At 39.2% G+C, this 22,195-nt stretch overlaps 1 protein-coding gene across 7 annotated transcripts in view; it reads left to right on the forward strand.

Moving 5' to 3' along the window:
• The window catches only part of MAST4 (microtubule associated serine/threonine kinase family member 4), a 296,539-nt gene that overhangs the window by 93,260 nt on the left and 181,084 nt on the right, over window positions 1-22,195 (forward strand). The window contains exon 1 of one of the 7 annotated variants that reach the window (XM_080573076.1): window positions 4,197-4,341. The exons of 3 other annotated variants lie outside the window; for them this stretch is intronic. In XM_080573076.1, the coding sequence (XP_080429202.1) occupies window positions 4,243-4,341 (99 nt within the window). In that variant the 5' untranslated portion in view covers window positions 4,197-4,242. Of the gene's footprint in view, window positions 1-4,196; window positions 4,342-22,195 lie in introns of those variants that run through there. 3 more of the 7 variants (XM_080573074.1, XM_080573075.1, XM_080573071.1) reach the window with 3 other exon arrangements.

Genomic DNA, 22,195 nt, shown 5'->3' on the forward strand with positions numbered 1-22,195 from the left:
TAATGTCCTTAGAGAAAGGTTGCATAGGAATTACTGTTAAACACTTCTATGTTTTTCCATTCCTGTACTTGTAAAATCAGGTATCTGTAGTGATGGTGTGTCCACTTACCTGAACTTCTGAAAATATGGCACTTACAGTATTTTAATTTTTCTACTAACAATCACTTCAATAGCTTATCACTGCATAATAACACAATCAAGGCTTACTTTTTACGAATATTGGGGAAACACAGTTCCCATTCTTACGGGCTCCAAGTTATCGCAGTGCACAGCAATTATTGGATCGCTTGTTATCTATTCTGAGCTTCAGATTTCTCACATTTGAGAGGAAAATAACTATTTAAAAAATTCAGTGATGGTGATTTGATGTTGTACAGTATTTAAGGTATGAGAAACAGCCCTGGCAGAGACAGATTTGAAGGGCAGAGTACAAGTGAGTTGTTCCATGATGCATAATAAACACAATTTATCTTATGCTGCCACCATGTGTAGCATGAAAGTGGCAGCCACGCATAGGATATGTGTATCCATAAAACTAAAATCTCCAGTGTGAGACTTGAATTACATATTCATATATATTTTCATGTGCTCAGGTTTTATCTTTTAATTAAGTCATTGCAGTAATCATAGTAATTTCTAAACTCAGAAAAGAATATTGACTGACAGAACTAAGTGAAGCAACACAATTATGTCTAAATTTGTGCAATTTTCCTAAAAAAAAAAAAAAAAAATGTTGCCGTATTTCTTTTTGGCTTTAGATAAACATGTACTTACTGGAATGTACCTAAGCTAACTGAAATATTCTTCACATATAATCAGGTCAAAAGCAGCTTTTATAGGGAAGAAAGCTTTCTGAAAATTTTGCGGTGGTTATATTTCTTAAAATAATTCTACCTTCCCTGGCTGGGGGGGGGGGACAGGAGGGGAGGGGAAGGGGGAGCAGTTTCCTTCGTATTCTGTATATATGTGCAATTTTGTGGTGCATCTACAAGTGTGCCTTTCTGCAACAATTATGTGAAGGAGACTGTGAAGTAGGTTGCTATATTTTGTACGTATGCAAGGACAGAGAATATTGTTTACATGTTCCAAAGAACATATTTTTTTCATTATTCTAAAGCACAACTTTCAATACCACAATGTTCTCTATCATGGTTTTGATAGTTCCTATTACTGAAATAACAAGCTGAAAAATAATGAAAACTTCCTGACAAAAATAGCAAGCTGTATGCCATTTCAAACGTGTAGATACACCTTTGGTAATATCTAATAAGATTCATAAAATGTGAGAAAACTCAGTGGACACTCAGCTTGTGTTAGATGCAACACTGTGCCTTTCAGTACCTTCTAATATGGCATTATATGTTGCAGCATAAGCTTAGGAAAGTGTTATTTTTAGAACTGACAGCAAATACATTTTCAGTGAAAGGTATTTTTTGTACTTGGGATTAATTTCATCTTCCACTGGAAGGCAGTCTTCTCTTTGTTTCATTTTCCTGCCTTTCAGTGTTATCTATGTAGCTGCAACAATTATCTTTAGTTTCTTGCAAAACAAAGTAGTTTTTGTACACTATTTGTCTGTAGTTAGGAAGCTTCTTCATGTAGGAGACTTTGTAGTTTTGTCTGCTTGTAATTCTTTCTGTAAGTTATCCGTGTGCACAACTGGATACTTTTGTGATAAGTAAGGTGATTTTTTTTTTTTTAGGTTAGGACTATTTGCATTTGTTGCCTGTCACTGATATGTTACTTGGTTAGTATGGCTTTATTGTGCTGTTGTTCTTCAACCAATACATTTGTAGAATTTTTCATGCCTTGCAGGCCTCTCAGGTAAGTAGGAAAGTGCTTTTATTTCATATATCTACATTAGACAGTTTATGTGGTTAGATATGCTAAAATCACTGGGGGAAAAACAAAAACAACTACCGCACTTTGGTATTCTTAGCTTCTGAGGGAACTAACTGATTAACTGTGTGCTGAGAGTTTTTCTGTATTCCAGTGACTGAAATAGAACTTGTCTAAACACATGTTTAGGACTGTGTAAATAAATGCAAACAGCCTTGCAGCTGAAACCTGCGGTGTGCCACAAGGGACAAACAGTATGTTTTTGCCTCTCACCCTTGAAATCTGACAATCTGGCGATTGCCTCAAATTAATTTGTGCCATCCTCATTGGAAACATAACAGTGTTTAAATTGTGTTTCACTTGCCTGCGCTTTCTTTGGAAACAGAAATGAGGAAATGTTGGATTGTGAGGGCACATGGATATGAATGACTGGGAGAAAATTTGCGTTAACAGAGGAGAAAGATGATGTTTTGTGAAGTGGAAATGGGAAAGAAAATAGCATTAGGAAGAACTGAAAGGAGAAACCTATATTACTTAGTGTAACTCCAGTTTCCTTTTCTTCCACAGAGGAAGTGAGGGATTCTAGTCACTTTTCAGTTTGATTCTCCAGTGAAAAGTTTTTCACGAGGTTCAACATGATATTTAAAGAGAGGTTATAGTTTAAAAAATAAATTAATTCAGGAGAGTTGAATATCCTTTGTTACAAAGAAAGTCAGACTTCATGGTCATGCTACTCTCTCTTCTGGCCTACGAATCTGTCTCTTGCATTGTTTGTTTTTCATTGCCTTGTCTCCCTCTTGTGGAACTGGAGTTTTGGTCAGTATGAGCTTCTCCCTTCTTCATTGCCTGAAGTACAGCTCTTATCTTGCAACTGAAATTGGTAATGGGTAAGTTTGAGCCATTGACCTGATGTTACAGCTACATTTTGAGCTGGAGACATGGAGAGACAGGGAAGGAGAAACACTTGCAGTTGATGTGACCAACTGATAAAAAATGACTTTTTTTTCTTAACATAGTTGGAGATCTGAGAGAAATGTAGCTTAGTGAGAATACTCAAATTTTCTCAGTGCTTATAAGTGTAAAATAATAATGCATTTCCATCATATGAAGACAAGTTGAGAAGGGCAAATGCAGCAGCCTCTTTTTTTCTCAGTTCTTCATATAAGGTGTATACTTAGTATGTTATCCTTTCAGCAATCCTTCATTTTTGTTCCAAATGTTTTTGCCCCTAGCAGGTTTTACTACTGTGAAATGTACACGGACTGCTTCTCAAAGTGATGCAATCTGACAGGAAATCAATATTTTTTTCATACTAGATTTAAGGTTGTGATTGTCATAATCCTCATCTTAAACTGTTAATAGGTGAATACTAACCTTGATTTTTATCTCTATTTATATCCTTTAGTAAGAAATGTACTTTTCACTTTGTCCCTGCTTGCTGCTCTCTAAAAGTGGTTTGAAACAGAAAGAGAATACATGTATGTTAGAATTGGTTATCTGCAGGTGCACCTGTGTACTTGAAGTAAAACATGGATATTCCTACAGATGGATTCTGTTGTTGCGTGGTAGTGTCTTCCACCGAGTTAGACTTTTGACTGAAAAATTCTTTAAAAATTATCTAATTGGGATGCTAGTTTTAGGTAAAGTAATCCCCTGTTTTTTGAAGCATTAAGTTCAATTACACAAATAAAGGCTGGAACGGAATCATTGCCATTTGCTGAATGTTTGCGGTGTGGATACTGAACTCATCTCTGTGTTCAGCTTTAGTTTGTTCACAGTTTCTGGCAGTCTGACTTAACTTTTTGTGCTTTTGGTTTTGTAAGGAGAGGAGCATGCTCTGCCTTTGAATCTTATGGTGTGTAGGCTCCCTAATTTTTTTAAGTGAGACCAGGTGAGGATTCCCAGCTGGAAAATGTGTAGGTGTGTTTATGGGGATGTTTCTCTGGATGTTTTGTGTTGGACAAGGCTTCCTCTTGTAAATCTGCGGGTGTGTGCAGTGATTGATTACTTTTGAACATAAAACGCAATCTCGCTCAGTTACCAGGTTCTTAAATCTTGAATTTTGGGGGATGTCTGTAACGACATAGCCCGGCGGGCTGTGACACCACGGCTCATCCTGTGAGGAAAAAACCCCAATCCAACGGTTTGTTTAGCCCGGCTCGGCACCCTGCCGTGGGGCGGGCAGCCCTGTGTCCTGTGGCCGCTCCCGCAGGGCGGTGGCGGGGGGGGGGGGGGGTAATTTAATTTAATTTAATTTAATTTTACTGTGTTTAGGCGGCTCGCGCTGGCCGGTTGCGGGGCCGGGCCCGCCCGAAGTTGCCGGGCTGCACACCTCGGCGGGCCCACGTGACCGGGCGCGGCCAATGGGCGCCGCCGTGATGTCAGCGGCCGGGCGCTGCGGGGATGCGGAGCGGCGCGGGGGGCTCGGGGCAGTCCGGCGCGGCCGGGCGGCGGAGCGGCGCCATGGACGAGCCGGGCCTCCTGCGGCGGCGGGGGCTGCAGGTAGGGGCGGCGGCGGCGGCCCGGGCCGCAACTTGCCCGCACCTGCCGCGGGGGAGCGGGGCGGGGCGGGGCGGGGATGGGGGGGGGGGGGGGGCTCAGCGCACACCTGTGGGCGCGCAGCGGAGCGGGGCTGCGAGCCGTTACGGCCGTTGGGGCTGCGTGAGGGGAGGGCTGGGGACGGGGGCAGCGGGGGAGGCGGTGACGGGACGGGACGGGACGGAGGACAGGGGGGAGAAGGAGAAGGGGGGGGGTAGATTTTATTTTATTTAATTATTTTTCACTGATTTCGGATTGCCGGCCCTTCTGTGTCAGACTTGGTTAAAAAAAAATAAAAATAAAAAAATACCGGCACATAACGGTCCGCCGTCGCCCTCCGTGAGTGACTTTTTATTTATTTATTTTATTTATTTATTTATTTATTTTCCGCCGGCGTCGAGTCGAAAAAGTGGAGAAGAGAAAAGGAGGCGGTCTGCCCGGAGCCGAGCGGGTCGGGCCGTGCCGTGCCGGCATCCCGCGTCCCCGAGCCGCCGCCCGGCCGCCCGCCCTGCCGCGCCGCCCCAAAGTACATGGCCCTCGCCCATTGTTTCGCGAGCCCCTTCGCTCGAGTCACTCCGGGCGATGAATGTACTTCCTCTCTTTTGTTTTCCTTCACATCCGCAGCGTTTCAATGGGAGGAGGGGGAGAAGGGGAGCCTCCCCGTGTTTGGGATCGCCGCTCCCAAGCAGCGTGAAGCGGCGCAGAGCGCCCGGAGCGCACCGAGCTCGCAAAGTTGCGCGCCCCTCGGAAATACGCCCTCCTTTCCGCTCGGTGCTCTCAGCTCCGTGCTGGTCGGATCTGTCAGAGGGGTGCTGAAGTGAAATCCGTAGACCGCCGTGTTAGGTAGCTTAGGCGCATCTGTTGGGACTCGGGGGCCTCTTAGTGCTACGAGAATGTCAGCTTTTCTTTAACTTCCCATGTGACAGCATTTGTCTGTGGAGAGTGAATAACTTTTTTCATTAAAAAAAAACCAGTTTTTGAGACTTGACTCCTTCAGATCCTAAATCCTTTCTCTTAGTTGATGGTGCGCTGCAGAGGGGACTCAGCTGCAGTTTGGGACTCTCTATGACAGCTTTTAAAAGGATTTAAAAGTTTTGAGAGGCAGATCTTGCAGTGATACCGGATTTCCTTCTCCTAAACCTTGTTTAATCCATTGAGTAGTGTAAACCGGATTTCTGCCTTTTGACAAGAATTGAACAGCAGTCTGTACTGCTTCAGGGGTAACATAAAAACCTTGATGTGAAAGCCTATTGTTGAGTTCTGCAAACACTGCTGTTGAGTTGATTTTTTTTCCCTCATCTGTAACTTTAATCGAGTAATTTTGAATGAATACCATGAATATTTAACAGAATGCTTTGCTTACTCCTGCACATGCTTAGCTAGCTCTTCATTTAACAGTATTTAAAGCTATATCATGAATAATCTGAGTGCGAGAAAGACCCCATTCACACATGCACGGCATGCAGTAATAATTTTTAAAGATGTGTACCTCATGGTTGTCATTTGAGTCTGGTTCTACGGTAGAAAAAAATAACCAGCTGTCAAAAGTGACCAACTTGACATGCTGCCATCTAGAAAAAGATGGCAAGGGAGAGATCCTATTTACACTCAAATTTCATCTACTAGTCCTTTCACTGAATCTGTTTTCCTATTGTCCTCTCACTCCTCTTCTGTTCCTCTTTTTTTCACCTTTATCTGTTCGTTCAGTTAGCCTAGAGACTAGTATGATGAATTTCCGAGCTGGAAAGCAGATCATATGACACGACACAGAATGTAGTCCCAGTTTAATTCTTCTTAGTAAATACTGATTAGATGAAGTCCCTGAGTTGGACTCTTGACTGACATTTGCCCTTCTTTATAGTACAAGCCAAAGTAATGGATTTGTTACTTTATAGTATTAGTAGCGTGTATTCTTACTGTTTAAAAGAAAAAAAAAAGTTGAATCTTCTGGCAGTATATACTGTGGAAGTATCACATGTCTTTTGCCACTTCTTTTTAATATGTTGCTGATATTTTCCTTTAAAGCTGTCAAGAATATTCAGAACAGGATTAAAAAAAAGGCTTCTGGATTAAGACTATTCAGAAGTAGTTGTGGTCAGCTAACTTTACTTCATATGACTCTGTCACTTCTAAAGGTTAGAAACAGAACTGCTAAAGCAGATAAATCTGCTTAAAAGCTGTGTGCTTGCTTAGTTGAAGGTACTTGTAAATTCTGAGTTCTGCAAAGTGTGTTTTTTTAATATAATCTAGCCATATAGTGAGAAACAGTACATACTTAAAAGCTGAATTTGTTCAATTTCTATTTTTTCTGTTTGTGCACAGTTTGCTTCAAAGCTTGGTTTACAGGACACACAAACCATTTCCTTTTAGATGGGAACCTGATGTAGTTGTGTTTGATGCCATGTACCATCATGCTGTGTTTAAAAAAAGCCAGGAAGCAGCTTGAATTGAGTCTCAAAATGTAAGCTGTAAGTAAATATGTAGACTTGGGTAAATCTTGTTTTGTGTTGATATGTGTAAGGTTTTTGTGGTGTTTAGGCTTCTAATAGAGAATCTGAGCCCTTCATTTGTTACATCCTGAGTACGTATACCTATTTCATTTTACAAGAACATCTTTCTTTTAATGTCTAGTTACTTGTTCTGGTGATGTTCATAGAAAAACAAAATCTTCTGAATGCAGAGATCTGTAGTATGTATTCCTTTACAGTGAGCAGATTCTAGGTAATGGCTTCTTAAGCTTTAACTACAGGAAAAACAAAAACCTTTATTTGAAAGAAAAGCCAGGAGAAAATTGATCTTCAACTTCTGCAATGTTAAATATAATTTTGTATGGATTGAAATAAGCATCTCTTAAAAAAAAAAAAAAGGGCAGCTATATACTTGCATATTCTGCATCACAGATCTTGATTATGTCCTGCTAAAAGCTTATTTCTGCTTTCTTCCATGAGTTTGTCTGGTAGCCGTTGATCTAAAGCAGTATGTTTCAGATTGCCTTAAACAACAGCTCCAAGCCCCTGTGAAGGTGGCTACAGGTAACATGCAGCTCCTTACTTCGGTGAGAGGGATGTGGGAGTGTGGGAGAAATCTTACTGCCAGATGCAGCTTCAATCACATTTCTAGAGCTGACGAAGGTTTCTCTTTGTTGAACAGATGAGTTGGATGTTTCAGGCCTTCCCTTTTCCTTTTGCTAATTTCAGTTTTGCCTCTAAGTGGCTGGTAAGCAGTGTCTTGTAAATCTTGAGGTAGTAACATGAGATTTTATTATTAGACTTTTAGAGAAATTGACCAACTGCAAACATATCAGCTATATGTGAAACCGCTCAAATGTCAAAGAAAACACTGCATTTATTTGTTTTATTGTCTACAGCTATATTTTTTCTGTAAATGCTGGAAAATTTTGCAGGCTTCTTTAAATTTGGGACGGTTGTATTGCATAAAGTTTGCATAGTTAATATTGTATATGACATGGAAAAATTCCAGTTGTAAATCTTCTAATACTCTACTTCATGCATTGATTTTTTGGGTGGGTGAGTTGAAATGAATTTCATCCTTACATTCAGAGTCGTTGCGGTAGAGATGGAAACAGGCAGTGTAAATGAAAACGTGGTATAAATGCAGAGTTGCTATTTTTGTGGAACTGGTGAGTCAATTTATGCGAATTCCACGTTCTTTCTGGAAAACACGGCAAGGAGCACAGTGACTGTGGCCTTGACTATTCCTTTCCTCCACCTCCAAAACAGGAAAATAGTTGTCTTTTATAGACACTTTGAAATATTGTGTATAGTGCCTAGACCTTTGCAAAAAGTAAAACCTTAAAGTTTTTCTCCAGGTTCTTGCTTATTGGCTCTTCTAAAAATACGTTCTGAGAAATCTAACAGAAGGGTAATGATTTCTTAGGAAAAACGACCTCTGTGGCTCCTAAACAGATGTGATTTTCTGGATTTAAGAGGCTTCATGAAAATAATTCTTTCTGACTGAAATATTGAAAGATGACGTGAAGAAGGGTCAGCTGGCAAGCTGTGCTCTGGAAGAGAAGGAAGGAAATATCATTTAGACTGTAACTGCCTCTTGAATGCTGTTCATGATAGGGAATGTGTTCTTGGGGTAGTCTGCTGAGGAAAAAATGGTGATGAAAGCTGAAGACTTTCTGCTCTTTCTCTTCAGTCTGCAACAGAAAATTATTATAGATGAGGTTCTGGAAAGATTCTTCATATTTTTCACTGATTTTGATGCAGTATGTGTGTTCTTCATCCTGCTAGATGTGAGGAGTTGTGTAGTTGAGAATCAGATCTGATTCACCAGCTCTGCCTCTCGGTGAGCATGTGCAAGAGTGGTGAAAGATTGAAGAAAAACCACACCACCACCAACAAAACAAAAACAAAGAGACCCCCCACAACTTTTCAATTTGCATTTTCACATAGATTCAGATTAGTTGAGGGGAAGGCAGGATGGACGTCTTCTGGTGTTGTGTGGGAATAGCTTCGTGACTGCACTCTGCATTCATCCTCCACTTTTTGTTTCTATCCAGTCCTGTCTAACACTGCTTACTGAGGGGTTGCTGCTCTGCAAAGTAATGCTCAGAACAACTTAAATTGTGACACTTCTTCGTTTTATGTGGTGTTTGCATGAGCATCGCTGTAATCACAGATGTATAATGTATATTTTTTTGGTATATTGGTAAATTATTTTTTTTCCCCTGATAGAGCCATCTTTATTTTTAAGTTATTGCAGGTAGCTTTATAGAAAGCAGGGCATCTTAGGTCTATTTTGGTGATGTGTACAGGTTGGAGTAGACGTTTTATTTGCTTAAATAGTGGTAGGCGGTGATAGTTGCTGTTAGAAAGCAAAGACCAACCTTCTGAGAGAGAGGACTCTGGTGTAAAGAATGCTTTTCCTTTCTTCATTAGCTGTCACTTTTGTGGGTCCAAAAGAGTGTACAATCTCTTGATCAGTTAATTTACCTCTATTTTCCAGGCATTCATGCATTGTTACACATTTGTCAGGTCTTCCTAAAGGCCTTGTGTCAGACATATTTTGCTATTCTTCGAGCTGTGAAAGCTTCTCTGAAGGGGTTAACCTTTTCTACTGTCTTTCCTTCTCTTAGTATTGTGGTCACTTTATTTCAGGGTTTAAAATAAATAAAGCTGCTTGCATTTGGAGCTAAAATAATTGGCATGGGGCCAGCTTGGTGTCTGTAGCCCATATCACACTTCTCTCTAATGCCTTTTGATAATTGCAATAACATTTCTTGATAATGTCTGCAGTATGTCACAAAGCTGACTGACTGTTTTGTGTTAGGTTTGGAATGCAAAGCATAAACTTAATGTTCCTTCATGTAAAATACTTCAGTGAGCTACGAAGTGGAATCCATAATGATTTGAACTGAGCTTGGTTGTGTTCTACGGGTCATAAAGGAAACCAGTTTGGGAGTCCTCTATGCACTGGTTAGCCCCTGCTTCTGAGTCACTTAGCTTACCCTCAAAATCTGTAGTGTTGTTTTTTCTGTTTGTTTGTTTTTTCCCAGCAACTTTAGTAATAACAGGGATAGTATCTGCATGAAGGATAGGAACTTCATATTAAAACATTTTTTTTCCCAATTCTGTGGTTAGTTCTTAGTTTGACAGACAATTTTAACAAACTCTTTTTTTCTCACTGTCACAGCTAATGAAACCAGTAATTTTCCATGTTGTCTTTCTGAAATTCTTTGTAAGATGCTTAATTTTAGTGTAGTTTCCCATTAAAATTTTCTGATGCCACTTTGTGTCATGTTTGATATAATGATTTCTCATATTTGTTTCTACCTGTTGATGCACTATGTTTACTTTAAATTTTAAACTTTCCATTTGAGTTGTGGATTTTTATCAAAATTGCTCACAGACTTTGACGTGCTGTTAATTCCTTTCCCCAATAGATTGAAGCAACTTTTTGCTTAGAGCAGTGCCAGTTGCCCATCTGAATGTTAAAATTGCATAAAAACACAGAAACAATTGTGAAGATCACAAAGCAAAATACTCAAAACTGCATTTTGATAGTTGCTTTTAATTTTCTTTTCTTGGCTTCACTTTGTCCGCTTTAAAATAGCGTTGACTTCTTCCACCACCTTATCTTTACCTCCTATAAGACTAGTAAATCAGAACAGCTTTTTCTATCAACAGCTCATGACCTTTTTAATGTTGTTCGATTCTTAGTTCTCAGCTTCTGCTCTTGTGCTCCTGTTGCTCCTTTGTTCCCCCACCTCTCCATTTAAGTCTCCCTTGACTTTAGGTTTCAAATTTAGCACTCCATGGTGGCATGCAGCAACTGTGATTAGTGCTAGAAAGGATAACTGCACTCAGTGTCTGCTCCTTTGAGAACAGGGGTGCTCTTCAGAGGCGTTAGGTACTGAGCTCCTACAGAACTAGTGTCTACAGAGCAAATTAGAGTAGGTTGTTCTTTTTGAAATTCCTGAGTTTTGTGTATATAGCTGGCTTAGTTTTCGTAGGGATATTAAATAATGCTTAGATGGCGTGTGGGTATCATCCCCCACCGAACTTCAAGACTCTGTCAAAGCAAGGGAACAGGTGTGTTGAAAATTCTGAAAAAATTTTTAGTCATTCCTGTCAGAAAGAGATCCAGTTTAGTAGCAGTGTACCAAAAATTAATCCTTGTACATAGACTGTAAAGGAAAAATATCAACAATCGAGCTCAGTAAAATGCTAAAGTAATCAAAAGCATAATCTTACAAAAAGTAGTAAGTGGCCTTAGTTAAAAGATGGGGTAACCATTCCTGTTACCAAACAATGTATGTTTTCCTGGTTTTTATTTTCACTAGTTTCTGTGGAAACTAGTGAATAAGCAAAATACCTGGTTTATACAATGCACTACAGTCTAATAATATGTTGTTCTTGAGTTAAACGGCACACTACAATTCTTTTAATAATCTTTTAGCCCTTGAAAACTAGAACTTAAGTGTAGATATTTTTTGTGTATTTAAATAGGCTTGGTGTTATATACAGGTAAAGGATGCTATATCAGAAATGTGTGTGTGTATATAAAAAACAAACATATCTGAAGATGCATTTCAACTATTGAAGTTTCTCCTGCTGTCCCACAGTGCAACTTTTTCTTCTGAGGTGAAAAATAGGGAGAAGTGGTAAAAAAAAAAAAAATAAAAAAATAAATGTGTACAATATGTGTTTGCATTTACTGCTGTTTTGAGATTTTTTTTATTTGGTAGTTTTTTTAATATGTTTTCTCCTTTTGCTTTAAATTATGCCAAAAGGAGGAGGATACCATTTGAGTTCTAAAAAAGCTAGTTGTTCACAAGTTCTGCAGGTACGTTAGGGAATCTAGCAGTCAGAACCTATGTGCAGAAGAACCTGAAAATAATCCCTATTCTCTTATGTTTTCTAAATAAAACACTCACAGGCACAGCTGGAAAATTTGGGTTATGAGTGGAAAATTGATTTTTGGAATCCATTGCCCCTTGTGATCACAGTTTCCTAGTTTTAAATTACTTCCAATTTTTTCTCAAGATTTTAGTAAATGTAGAGAACTGCAAGAAAGGAAGGAGTAATATATACATGTATGTATGTATATATATACATATATATATTCATATATATATATATGAAAAATTAGGAACACCAAAATGCTTATGACCCCAGGTAAAACCTATATTTTATGGTACTGTGATTCTTCATTAGTTCATGTGCTGTTTCCTTTTTTTGCTTCTTCAAGCCACAGTTGTGCATGTTTGTGTCTGAACATAAAAAGATGATACTAGTTCAATGTAGATGCAGCGGTAATCAAATATCTTGTGTTTTTAGACTGTATGTCTTGACTGTTGAAGATGATGAATAGCTTCTGACACTTGGGCGTGAAGTTGACTAGCATTTTCTTATTTCATCACTTTTTCCTTGAATAGTTTTTTTTTTTTTTTTTTGTCTGTAAAGTGCAATTCAGGATTCCCACGGCAAAGTGGTCAAAACCTGTATTTTTGGTGGGGTTGGCAGCAGAGGAGATTGGAAATAAAGCCTGTATGTTGTATCACTAGGTAGGGGATGTTACTGCCTTTGTATGCTTTGCTTTGTACCAATGGTAAGAAATGTAACTAACAAGGTTATTTACAGGATGGCCGCAAGAACCTCATTGTGCTTGCTGCTGTTCCTCTGAAGTTAGTAATCTCAGCCTTAGAGAGTGTGCCTGCTAAGCTGGTGACAACTGCTGATTGTGTGTTGACTCATATGTGTTGCATTTCTGAACTTACTTTCTCGAATAGCTCTTGTTTAACTTTCTTGTCTGTTCTCTTAGGACCCTGCATAGATCTTCATCTTTCACCACAGGTTTCTTTCTTGAGTCTTCGTATTTTGGTTTGTTTATGCTGCTTGCCTTTTGCACTGCCAGTAATGCCAACTTCGTTGTTCTGTTGTCTTTTGGCTTTTGTTTATACACCTTCTCTGTAGGTTCTTACTGAAACTACAGATGAAGGCTTGTGTATTTTTCAGCATCTATGACAAGATTGTGGAAGAAGTGATCTCGGTGTCTCTTTTTTATGAAGTATTTTGGGATTTTTAAATAAAATTGTGACAAAACAACCACCTACATTGTGCATGCATTTTATTTTCTCTCCGTCTGTTTCCATGTTATTATTCGTGTGTTTAGGATCGATGTAGTTGTAATGGTTTTTGTAGCACCTTATGCCCCTTGCTTTAATTCAGCAGTAAGAGTGGAACATTCCAGTTAATTTTTTAGCACTACTGCAAACCACGGTAGTGTGTATTTTTTGATTGTCTGTTTCCCCCAAAAGACACCCTCAATTATTTCAGTATTGTTTCTCTCTGATGTAGAGAGTATCTGACAGATCAATACCAAGCTCTTCTGGTGCAAAACCCAGTGAAGCTGGTTAGGCTTATAGGTATGTGAAGCGCATGCTCTTGTCTTTAGGCTCTAACAAGATGCGGGGAGAAATTTCAAGTGCTTCTACATTGATGTGTTTCTGCCAAAGGGCTATTCTAGAAAAAAGATACTGTTTAAAATGCCTATTTTTTTCATATGTGTTCTCTCTAGCGTCACTGAGGAAATGCAGTAATCAATGAGAATCCTGTCAGATATTCATTCTTTCCTTTTTCTCCTTCAAAATACCCCAATGTTCTTTGTTCAAAGAAATACTGTAATGATTATTTGTGTTCAACAGGATGTAGTCCAGGAGATGAGGGCAGTGCCATAACTAGCAGTGCTAATGGGAGAGCATCCGGCAGACTAATGGGTTAGACTGCCACGCAGTTTGAACAAAACTGTTAGCTGCGTGTTTGTTACACAAATTAACTTCTTAATTGTTACACAATTAAACTTCTGTGGTCATGCTGCAAGAATTGGGGTACAAGAAGTTACCTCAGATGAGTTACTTTATTTGCCAGTAGTTTCTGTTGCTGGATGGATTAATTAATGCAGGATACAGCCTCTGATTTCAGTTCTCCTTGGGAGATAGTTTTCAAAGGTGTGGTGTGTTCGTTTGTTTGTTTGTTTTTTTTACTGTTTGTAATGAAAGCTAGAATTGTAAAATACTTTTTTTATTGATTTTATTTCTGGTCTTGGCTGTAAGGATTGCCCAGAACACCAGTGTGAGGTTTTTGTCAAATAACTGATGGCACATTACTTCTGTTTTTCTAAATTCTGTCTTTTGATAGAATCTTTCTTATTTATTATGTGCTTGCTGTGCTGTGAGATGGCTCTCTTGAAAGAGTTTTCCTGATGAGCATGTAGAGCTCGGCACAGAGCCTAAGTATTACACTGAAGATCTGAATTGAAGACATTAGAGATCAGCAAGAAATGAACATCTTATTAGTTAAAAAATAAAAAATAAAAAATATAGTAAACATTTCACACTTGCCTGAATCAAAAACTAAAAGGGAAGAACTGTGATAGAATTTGTAATGTGGTCTTGCCTCCACAGTTGGCACACTGTATTGCCTGTTGTCTGAAGACCTCAGTCTATTTTCAAATCACTTATTTCTGTAATTCACACTACTTTGGTGAAGTCATAGAGACTAGGATGAGGGGAGATACTGCGTTTTTGTTACCTCTCACGACAGTGAAAGGCTTGCATACATTCTTGTTTTACACCGTATCATCGGAATGTGAAGTTCAAAGCTTCTGAACCTCTGCTAGAGTAGTTTGGCTCTGCCTAAATTAATCCCTTCGGTTTTGTCATCAGTCTGTCACATTACTGCATGTCACTTTGAGTAATTTGATTTTCAACACTTTATATCTTTTAAGTATTGGTGTGTTATCAGCATCATTTCATTTAAAATTATTAGTTGCTATCCTTTTTCTTTTTAAAAATTAAATGAATACTGTTTTCTTCCTTCTTGTTTCATATAAGTTTTTGAAACAGTCAGCTCTAAAACTGTATGCAGTTTCCATTCTTCCTTGCATATTCTAGCTACCTCTTTCTGCGTATGTAGGACTAAATTATTTTAATGCCTGAAGCTATGGGGAAAAACGCTCTGAATGCCTGTAAAGGCAATACTCCTTTTCCCTTTTTTGTAATAGTGAAAAATTGATTAACCAATCTGCAGCCACAACATTGAAAACTCAGAACGAGTTAACCTTCTGCATCTCCCAAGATCTTTGTTTTACTCCTTCCTGGTGTCTTGTTATCATTGAAATAGGGATAGAATTTCCTTTTCTTTGGCAGTTTGAAGCACAGGGAATTAAGTGATTTGTTCAAGACTGTAAGGCTACTGGTGACCTTGAATTTCCTGATTGTCTCAATACCAAGATCTCATGACCTTAGAACAGGCCATTTTGTTTCATACCGGGTATCACATAATACAGAGGTGTCAAAGTTGTATCTTCCAATACAGTTCAAGAATTTGAAATAGCAAGAAGAAAGGTGGTATGTATGAAAGGGCATGAAAAGGCTATGTAATACCTGGAGAGACCCTACCTAATTACCAATTCTTTTTTGTCAAAAATGTCTGACAGAAGTAGTCTTGGCAGTGTTCAAAGATCTGTTCAATAGGTAACCAATATAAGGAAAACCGTGTATGAAGAAATTTTACTGCTTGTGTAGTATGTTGACTTTCTGCATTGACATAAAACTATTAGAACTAGAACTAGATACTATTACAGGTTGAATGTAATGATACTTGCAATGATGCTTAAGTTTTTAGTAATGTTAGTAAAAGTTTAGACTGTGTTGTGTATCCATCCTGCAATATTTACTGCTTCCTTTGCTACATCCTAAAATTTTCAAGCCATCATAGGCTGAATTGACTTTTGATTATGGTGCCTTGGCTCCTTAGAGGTAATAGGGAAAAAATCAAACTAAACGTATCATATCCTAAAACAAGATTTTTTGCTTTTAGATTACCTATTTGCTGTGTTCCTTTGCTCTTGTATTTTCTCTGTACTCACTACCTTGTTTATGCAGCTCTACTAAAAAGTAGAATAATGGCAGAATGAAAATTTCCTTTGGTGAAGGACTTTGTCTTTTAAAAGTTGAGTTTGTATTATGTTGGACCTTAAAAAAAAAAAAATTATGTATATGTGGAACATTTCAAAATATGCAATGTTGCAGCTTGATATTTTCCCTTTTTTTCATCCAGTCATTAAAACTGTTGTTTTTTGAAGTATTACTATCACAGAAGCATAGAATGGTTTGGGTTGGAAGGGGCCTTAAAGATCACCCCGTTCCAACCCCCTGCCATGGGCAGGGACACCTCCCACCAGACCAGGCTGCCCAAAGCCCCATCCAGCCTGGCCTTGAGCACCTCCAGGGATGGGGCATCCACAGCTCCTCTGGGCAGCCTGTGCCAGTGCCTCACCACCCTCTGAAGAATTTCTTCCTAATGCCTAATCTAAACCTACCCTCTTTTAGTTTGAAGTTATTTGCCCTTGCCCTGTCACTGCACTCCCTGACCAAGAGTCCCTCCCCAGCTTTCCTGTAGGCCCCCTTTAGGCACAGGAAGGCTGCTCTAAGGTCTGCCCAGAGCCTTCTCCAGGCTGAACAGCCCCAAATCCCTCAGCCTGTCTTCATGGGAGAGGTGCTCTAGCACTCGTCTTGTGTGTTAGCACAGTCCAATGTTTCACTTACAAAATGCTGAATGGCAAGTTTCATGATTTTTTGGAACCATTTCAAGATAAAATGTGTTAGAATTAACTCACTTTAGAACCCATTTTATTTTGCTATCTCTTAGGATAGTACCAAAATTCTGTAAGGATAACTATTTCAGAACTTTTCTGGACGGTTATTTTTATCATTAATTACTAATTAAACAGAGAAGGAGAAGGAGGGATGGTCTTGGTGGGTGCTCACTCATCTTAGGAAAATAAAATCAGCATTGCCTTATTATACCAAAAGGAAAGGATTTCTCTTAAACTTGATTTTTAAGGGAAAAGTAGAAAATTCTGTGTTACTGCAGAGTGTGCAGCCTAACTTTCTTTGTGAAATGATGTTAAGATTTTACATCTGTCTTTGATTTCTCTGTAAAGTTCCTTTACAAAGAATGCTGAAGCCACCTGCAGTACTGGTGTGGGCTTGAGTTGTGTTGTCATCATTTTGAAGCTGAAAGTGAAATCTCTGGTGCTGGACCCGGAGATGCCAGTCCTAGGGTGCTGTATTTGGAGCTGTTGTCAGCAGCAAGCCTGGAGCCCTGTGTGCCGTGCCAAAGGGTTGGTTTGTCGGATGTGCTCCTCAGTAGACTCTGTGCTTGGGTGGTGTGTCGCTAATGCCAGATGGGGCTTGCCTTTCTCTCCTAGCTGGTTTGCCTTCCCTTGGTGGCTTTTGTGGCTGTACACACACATCCCATTCTGTTCTTCAGCTGCTTTCTACGTTTACCATCTTTGTTAATACCCTTCTGAGTGTCGCTTTTTGAAGCTTCCTGTCATGTAAACTGTGGGAAAAAAAATCAAAATGTGTTTAAAGATACTGTCTTTTTTTATAGGGGCTAGAATTTCCCTTCAATGTTTATTATTAATTAAACACACATTAACAGTACAGACGTCTTGCTGATTTAATGAAATTGCTGGTTAATTTAGCAGAAATTAATATGGTAATTATGTAGCAAAAGCTCTTACATGCTTGAAACAAACTTTAATTTTACAATTATGCATTTGATTAAAAATGCTATGTATCTGACACAAGCTGTCCTGTTATATTTTTGTAACACTGTAGTTCTTACTGATACATTTCAGCATGATTTTTCTGAAAATGAAAGATATATTGTACTTAATTAAATTTATGTAAAGCCTCATTAAGCACTGATATTAGCTACAGCCTTAGATCCATTTGTAAAAGCAGTGTAATTCTGAGTTCAGTTGATTACTGATCATCTGATCTTGCAGCTGCTCTACTTGGTTTCCTTGTAGAAGGTGACTTAACATTTCACTTGGTTGTCTTGCATTGTTACTTAAAGGTATTAAGCCATAGGGTGCAAATCCTGCTTTCTGTGTATCATGAAGTTACTAGGAAGCAGCTGAATGTACTGATCAAGAGCTGTGTTTTATGTGTTTCACCATTGTGTGGTGGGTTGTTTGGTTTTTTTTTTTGGTTGGTTGGTTGGTTTGTTGGTGGTGTTTGCTTTGGAGAAGTGTAGATTGTGGAGACAGACAGTGAAAGGACCGAGGCTGAAACTTCCAGAGTAATCTCCTAGCTGTGGACATGGTGTGCTATGGCTACTTGCATACGTGAAAATCTGCAAGAATAAGCTGCTTGTTTCACATCTCTGCCTTACTGCCCAGTTCTGTGCGACTATAAAGTTTTTCATATCTTAATATTTTTGCTTTGTCCGTATATAGAAATAAAATTTTTTAATCACCTTGAACTGATCTGACCTTTACAGTTATCAGAGTCAGCCATTCTACTTTGATATGGGGAAGAAAAACACTGGTTGCAGTGAACTAATTTAGCCAGCGTTTCCTAATCTCCTTGTGGGGAGTGCCTTTAACATGTTTATGTGATGTAGGGAAGGAACTTGAGACTTGACCTGTGCTTTGAAATTAAGACTTCAGATGCAGGCATACAGCAGTGTATTATGCTGACTGCAGCTTAGCGCTATGGCCTCTGACTGACTCAGTACCCTGAGCACATATGTTTAGGTAGCTGAGTGGAACAACTGCATCTAGTGTGAGAGGCTACAGGGCAAGAGGTAGATCGTGGTGCATAAAAGATATTGAAGGGTATGGTCTTAACAGTTGACAGTGGGCCTTGGCTGGGAGCCTTCGCTGTGCTATGGATTTTGCTAGATGTAACTGTAGAGGTGCTCAGGCTGGAGTGTAGGACACTGAAGGGTGTAGAATCTGGGGTGTCAGAGACTTAATTCTAGGGTGCAGATGTGTCTTGGGGACATAGCACAGGGCTCGTCTTGGATAAAGCACACTTGGAGATCATGGTTCAGAGGAGGTGCTCTTGAAGAATGGGGTTGAATATAAAACTAACATAAAAACATTGAAATAGACCTGCCAACATTGTCCAGCCTGTTGTGGATGGAGTTGTTGCTGTGAATTTTGTCTTCAGCGCTAGCTACCTGCAAATCTATCAGGTGCCGGTTGTGGTGTTGGTTGGTATATTCATCTCCCGATATGGAATGCTGCCACTGTTGCTTCCGAGCTTGGTCTGGCAGCTTATAAAAATGGAGTGAAAATCTGGACAGTTGCCACTTCTGTCTGAAGGTAGAAATCTCTTCGGGTAAGAGCATGTGCCTGTGTCACAGAATTCAGATGCTCTTGATATCTCTGATTACTCTGCTATCAACGCTAACTGCTCTCACATGGAAACCGCTTTTGGTAGCGGCATTAAGTTCTGTAGGTAGCTGAATTAGCTCACCAGCCTATGCAGCCAAAATCACATTTTCTCCTTCTATTGCTTTCTGGTTTCTGTGCCTTCAAAATTAAACTATATAGTGTAATCAATACCTGGTGCCGTCCCTTATCTCTGTTGCTTTTTCCTCAGAGACTTCTGTTTTCTACAGGGTTATTTCTCGGACTGCAAACCTAGAACATGAAATAAGTCTCTGACCCTTTCTGCTTCCTGACCAGTTTTCTGCATGCCATCTACCTAAAATGCCTTCCCTTGGATAGGGATTACTTAGGATGCTACCATTTCTCCTCCATTTGCCCTTGGTGACATGAATCATGCCGGCCTTTGCGAAGAGCTAGTTTTCTGACGGTTGCTTCATGTTAACTGATCAATTGCAGCTGACCTGTTCCTCTGGAAAGGACATTCACCCTGTGAGGATATCATGGATCCACAGTATGTGCTTTGCTGGTAGTAACTGTACAGTTTCTCTGAATGCATTGCATTTTCAGTGTGTAGGTTTTCTTTTTTTTTTTTCCTTTTAAAATGAAAGGTAGTTCTACCTCTGAGACACTTCCCCTAGCTTTTTCTTTTTCTGTGGTTTGTCTGCCCTTATTAGACAGCCCTGTCTGGAGCAGTACATACAGCTGATGTGTGCATAAAGAATTTTTTTATCAGCTGGAGTGTAATACCAGGGGGGTGTAAGCTTACGATGTAACGAGGAATGCACTGAATTCTTCCATAGTGAAAGAACTGCATTCTGTTTGCTCGCTACTCTCACCTTTATTCTTACCTTTAATTCGAGTTTTGTTTCTTGCATGTACTGTCCTGGCAACTTCTGTTAACAGTTGCTGATCTCCGTTGTACCTTCAAGTTATCTCTGTCCATATGTTAAGTCCCAGTGGCAAACATTCATCCCTACTTGGATTTGCTGACAATTTTGTCATAAAGAGCTTTAGCAGCAGTATGGCGTAAGAACTCACCAGTTCAGCTGTTGTCATCAGTGATCAATTTCACAATAGCCCAATTCTATCAGCTTATCAAACTGGCTGACCCTGGGAGCAGGTATGACCCTTCTGACTCTGTATGAGCTGTGTTTAACCTGGATTGCTTCAGTGTCCTGTTTGACAGGATGGAACTACAAATAATTGTACAGATTTGGTACGGGGAGCAGTGAGCTGTGTCTTCAGGGTAGGAATGAGCTAACGGGACAGCTGGGGGGAGGAACTCCTGAATCTGGTTACTGCTGAAGTCTTCTTGGTGGGGACCTATGGCATGACTTGCACCATAACTCATTCCTTGTCCAAGCAAGTAGTGGAGTTTCTGGTACCAAATGAGCAGCAGAAAAGCGGGTGGGATGTACTTATGATTTAAAAATAGAAAAGGAGGAATCCCATGTTTGTTTGCACAGGGGATAATGAATCTGGTATTTGTCTCGAGTTTCACTACCTGGTAGTATCAAAACTACTCTGCAGTCTAGCAGTGTGTCACGTATCTCTTGATGTTAACGTCGTAACGAGGCATTATTGCATCAAGTCTACCCATCTGATTATTTTGTGCTAAAAAAAAATGAGCTATTAGAATATATTCTTATTTAGAATCTTGTATGGTTTTAGCTTTCCTGGTACCATTAGAGGCACAGCCCCCATATGCATTTTAATAGTCTGAAGATTCATTCCTTTGTCATAGGAATAATCACGTTGATTTAGTTCTACTTTTATGCTTATGAAATGACATCTGTGTTATAATGGGATTTTTCCTGGTGTAAACTGTCTTTTGTCAAAGCTCTGGACTGTTCCTGAAGTACGTTCTGAAGGAGAGGCAGGAAGGAAAAATAAAATGCCAGTAATAGAGAATAACTCCCAGCTTCCCAGTTTGGTACAGGATCTCATGTTACATGGGTTAATGTAATATAATGTAATAAGAGGGAAGGTAGGGCCTCTGAAGATTACCACTCTTGCTAGCTAGTGTTAAGAAAGAATTAAGTTGACCTTATGGTGATTCCAAGCCATAATAGGAAGGAAGGAGACCCTCTTCAAGCATCCATTTTTCAACTATATTAGTTTATATATTAAATGGTGAAGGGAAGGGCACGGTTGTGCTTTTTTTTTTTTTTTCCCCCCTCTTCAGGGTGCATTGATGCACTACAAAGATCTTGTCTGTGATAATGCCCCACTAAATTACTTGGGCAACTGAATAAAATTAGCAGGAAATACCACGGCTAGGTTACCTTATCACTTCTCCTTTTGGGAGATGCTCTTTAAACCTTTAATAAGTTTTTTTTTTTTTTTTTTAATTTTACGTAAAAACATAAGTCATTTTGCCTGCTGTGTTCACGAATACTTTGCTCTTTTGATTGATTGTATTCTAAGGAGTTTCTCCTACTTTCTTATCAGATGTCAGGGAAAGGTTAAAACATAACAAATTATATTTGCTGTGAATCAACTTTTTGGGTACTACATGCACACTATACTTGTGCTTATTCTTTTACATAAAATGGTTTCATATTCCAAAAACATTAATCAGAAAACTGTTTCAAGTTTTAATTTTTCTCTGGATCGGACTAACAATGTTGAGAGCAAAATTATTTGTTGCTTTCTTCTTTTTATGGTAGTTTCTACCTTTAAGTACTTTTTTTCCCCTGGATTTAGAATACCGTGTAATGGAAGGACAAATAATGCTTTAAAAGTGGTGAGAAAACTTTCCCATTGTATTGCTGACCCTATTTACATTGAGGCAGAGGACAGAGAATATTCATTATAAATGTATGTGTGAAAATGGTACTGCTTTCCTCTGAAATACTACTACATTTGTTTGTAACTGTTCAAAAGAAGAAGACTGTTAGTAAGGTGCTAGGGTAGAGCAGATTTTTATCTTTTTGCAGGCTTTTTCCTTTTTAGAATTTCTTACTAAGCCCTAGTGTGAATATTGTAGCAACTCAAATACTTACGTGCTTGGAACCTATAGTGCTGTCAGTGCTCTAGAACAGAAGTTCCTTGTCTCCAGACTCATCTCCTCTCTAGTCTTTCACCACTGGCA

Source organism: Anser brachyrhynchus, assembly GCF_964034855.1.
Source record: "Anser brachyrhynchus genome assembly, chromosome: Z".
NCBI classification, from domain to species: domain Eukaryota; kingdom Metazoa; phylum Chordata; class Aves; order Anseriformes; family Anatidae; genus Anser; species Anser brachyrhynchus.